The 4,074-nt window shown below is 45.9% G+C and overlaps 1 protein-coding gene across 1 annotated transcript; it reads left to right on the top strand.

Annotated features, from left to right (window-relative positions):
* Positions 1-499: 499 nt before the first annotated feature.
* On the top strand, positions 500-2,721 carry LOC309531518 (heat shock factor protein 2-like). The gene has a single exon (XM_082221088.1). It carries the CDS (start codon positions 654-656, stop codon positions 2,304-2,306), a length of 1,653 nt encoding a protein of 550 aa, XP_082077214.1. The 5' UTR covers positions 500-653; the 3' UTR covers positions 2,307-2,721.
* The last annotated feature ends 1,353 nt before the right edge of the window (positions 2,722-4,074 follow it).

Raw genomic sequence — 4,074 nt, 5'->3', positions numbered from 1 at the left:
TAGCATTTCCCTTACCACCCCCCTCACAAATATCAAATGATGCACACATGGCCTGTATACAAACCATGCATTTAAAGGACATTCATTAAAACACAACATTCCCAAAAGTATCCTATTAATTTACTCCTTACAGAGCTACAACTCCAAGAAAACCACAGCTCCCAAGATTCTTTGACTGAGAAACAATGACAACAACAACAGTAAGAAATAATCATAAATTTATTCCCCGTACTTCACCAGCAGGTCCCAGGATAGGTTACAGAGATTTAGAATTCAGGTTTTAAATGTATGGTGTGTACACAGCCAATGTAGCCTTCCATAGCTCAGGTAATTATAAGATCTGAATTACATAGAACATACCGATATACCCTTTGGATTTCCATTAAATATGTCTGTATTTTGTTCACTTACAAAAGATATATGAAACTGTGCGGCTAAAGACATACAAAAAAGTTGGTACAGCATCACGTAGGTAAGGCCCCCCCCACGGCGCGTGCGGGGCGGCGCGCACGCGCCTTGTGGGGGGAGGAGCGGGCAGGCAGGAGGAGGAGGAGGAGCGGCGGCGACGACGACGACGGTATTAGCATCGGTAGCGAAGGACAACGGCGGCACCGACCGCCGAGACTGCCTCAGGCGCACTTCAGCGGGCGAAGATGAAGCAGCAGCAGCCGGTATCATCGGCGGCGAACGCGGGCGCCGCCACCGCAGTCCCGGCCTTCCTCAGCAAGCTCTGGGCGCTGGTGGGCGACGCGCCGAGCAACCAGCTCATCACCTGGAGCCAGAATGGACAGAGTTTCCTTGTGTTGGATGAACAAAGATTTGCCAAAGAGATTCTTCCAAAGTACTTCAAGCACAACAACATGGCAAGCTTTGTGAGACAGCTGAATATGTATGGTTTTCGTAAGGTAGTCCATGTTGACTCTGGCATTGTCAAATTGGAAAGAGATGGACCTGTTGAATTCCAACACCCCTACTTCAAGCAAGGACGGGAAGACTTACTGGAGCACATTAAAAGAAAGGTTTCTTCTTCAAGGCCTGAAGAAAATAAAATTCGTCAGGAAGATCTGTCTAAAATCATAAGCAGTGCTCAGAAGGTTCAAAGTAAACAAGAGACTATTGAATCCAGGCTATCTGCTCTGAAGAGAGAAAATGAATCTCTTTGGCGGGAAGTAGCAGAACTGAGAGCAAAACATCTGCAGCAACAGCAAGTTATTCGAAAGATTGTACAGTTCATTGTCACCCTTGTTCAGAATAACCAACTTGTGAGTTTGAAACGAAAACGCCCATTGCTTCTGAATACTAATGGGACACCGAAGTCCAACATATTCCAGCAGATAGTCAAAGAACCAGCAGAAAACAAACATGTACCACACAGCAGGACTGATGGCTTAAAGCAGAGGGAACAGCTGTCAGACGATATTATTATTTATGATATAACTGATGATATTGGTGATGAAGAAAAGCCTCCGGTTAGTCCAGAAAGCAGTGAAGATGCTGCTTCAGACTCAAATTATAGTCCTGACATTGTAATAGTCGAAGATGACAATGAGGATGACTATGCTCCTATAATCCATGAAAATACAACTGCTGAACCAGCCACAGTTCCATCCAGTGATTCTGTCAGTCCTTCCCCATATGGTGCAAGCCCATTAATGTCTGGTGCTGTTCAGTTAAACAGCCAGTCAACCTTAACAGCAGAAGACCCAGTCTCAATGATGGATTCAATACTCAGTGAGAATGGAGTGATTTCACAAAATATCAATCTTCTTGGAAAGGTGGAACTTCTGGATTATCTTGAGAACATTGATTGCAGTTTAGAGGATTTCCAGGCCATGTTGTCAGGACGACAGTTCAGCATAGATCCAGATCTCCTGGTTGATCTTTTTTCAAGTTCCGTGCAGATGAATCCTACAGGTCATATCAATAGTACAAAAGTGGAGACAAAGGGAATTGAAACTATGAAGACTAATAGTGCTCAACCATCTACACAAGATGTGCCTAATTCTGACCCCAAATCAGATAAACAGCTCATTCAATATACTGCCTTTCCCCTACTTGCATTCCTTGATGGAAATTCAGGCTCAGTGGAGAATGCAAATATGACACCTGAATCGGTATCTTCTGTGGATAAACCAATAGAAGTGGATGAACTCCTGGAAAGTGGTCTGGATCCTCAACCAACCCAAAGCAAACTGGTTCGTCTGGAGCCACTGACAGAAGCAGAAGCTAGTGAAGCTACACTATTTTATTTGTGTGAACTTGCTCCTGTGCCAATGGACACTGATATGCCACTGCTGAACAACTAAAATGAGAGAGTTAAAGCAAACTATTTATTGAGGCTATTGTTTGGGATCTATCTTTTGTAAATGGCATTTTGTGAGCAGCTACTGTGGAACCTTAAACAGTTTGTTCTATCACTTTCCCCAAAACTCGGTTCTCAAAAGAGCAGTTTAAACATTTATACAAACCATCAACAGTTCACAATGAGTTCATTCTAGTGCTGTCATATTTGGAATTATGTATTCAGAATATGCCAGGTAATTGGATGCTCTGTATTAGCCACTCGCAGTTTTTCTTGTTCACTTTTAGTCCTAATGTATGACATACACAAGTAAATAACTCTGGATGGAGGTCGTAGCACTCAGAGTTTAATTCTTCTGTACTTTGTTTTCTATTTTTACAACTTTGTTTAAATAAAACTGTGTTAGGGGAAAAAAAAAAGCATCACGTAGGTAAAAGGTAAAGGTAAAGGACCCCTGGACGGTTAAGTCCAGTTAAAGGTGACTGGGGTTGTGGCGCTCATCTTGCTTTCAGGCCGAGGGAGACAGCTTTCCGGGTCATGTGGTCAGCATGACTAAACCGCTTCCGGCGCAACAAAACACAGTGAAAGGAACCTGAGCGCATGAAAATGCCATTTACCTTCCCGGCACAGCGGTACCTATTTATCTACTTGCACTGGTATGCTTTTGCACTACTAGGCAGGACCTGGGACCAAGCAATGGGAGCTCACCCCGTCATGGGGATTCAAGCCACCAACCTTCCGATTAGCAAGCCCAAGAGGCTCAGTGGTTTAGACCACAGCGCCACCAGCATCCCGCCACAGCATCACATAATTCCCCCATTAGCAAATGCAGGTGGCTGAGTGCCTAACAGGTTGGAAGTGAAATGGAGTCATATCACAACAAAGGAGTTGTTTCAACATAGCACACAGAGAAGTGTGTACATGAATAAAGAAAAGGAAGCTCTGCAACAAACCTGGAGTGTTCCTGAAGTGTGTGTGTTTGAGAGAGAGAGAAAAGTGTGTGTGAGAGAGAAAAAGAGGGGCCCAAAGCAGGACTGGACAACCTGTGCCCCTCCAGATGCTGGTAGACTTCAACTCCCATCACCTCTGATAACTGACTATGCTAGGTGGGCAGTATTGTCTTACCCATGAGGTGAGGTGAAGCAGCTGCCTCTGGCAGTAGATTGCCCGCCCACCCCACCACTTCCACCGCTAGTGGAATAGCCTCCTCTTGCCAAGTTTCGGTGCACAGCATCACTGCTCTCTTCCCCTTCCCCTGGAGCAGAGAAGACAAGGGTCAAGGCCTTGCAGAATGACTTTCCCTCACAGAGTTCTGGTGGTGGTGGAAGGGGTGGGGTGGGTGTGTTTGGCAGTGGGAGGGGGCACAGCAGGGGCCGGCACATTCCTCAGTGGTGAAATGAGACGGGACACCCCTGTGGGTGGGGCTAAATAGAACAACATCTGGAGGGCCACCCCTAGTCTCAAGGAATCAGGAGTTGGGCTGGGCGTGTGATTCTGTCAGCTGAGGCAGAAAGCAGTTGCGACATGGTTTCTCAGTTGGGGTGGGGGAAATGGAGGGTGGGGAAGAGAGGAAATGTGCCTGCTCAAGCTTCTAATAGCTTATAGTCAATATTGTACACTGGGGATCAGAGGGGTGGGGGACGTAGGTCTGGAAGCTGCCCTGCACCGTACAGGGATGTTTCAGGTGGAAGGAAGCTTTTCCCTTTCCTACTTTCCAAAACTCTCATGTCCTTCCTCCCCTGCTCTAGAGCAATAAAATGCTCAGTTTCCAA

The sequence above is a fragment of the Podarcis vaucheri genome (genome assembly GCF_965113315.1).
Source record: "Podarcis vaucheri genome assembly, chromosome: 4".
NCBI lineage: Eukaryota > Metazoa > Chordata > Lepidosauria > Squamata > Lacertidae > Podarcis > Podarcis vaucheri.
Note: the sequence above shows the minus strand (reverse complement) of the source record. Positions and strands in the feature narration are given on the sequence as shown.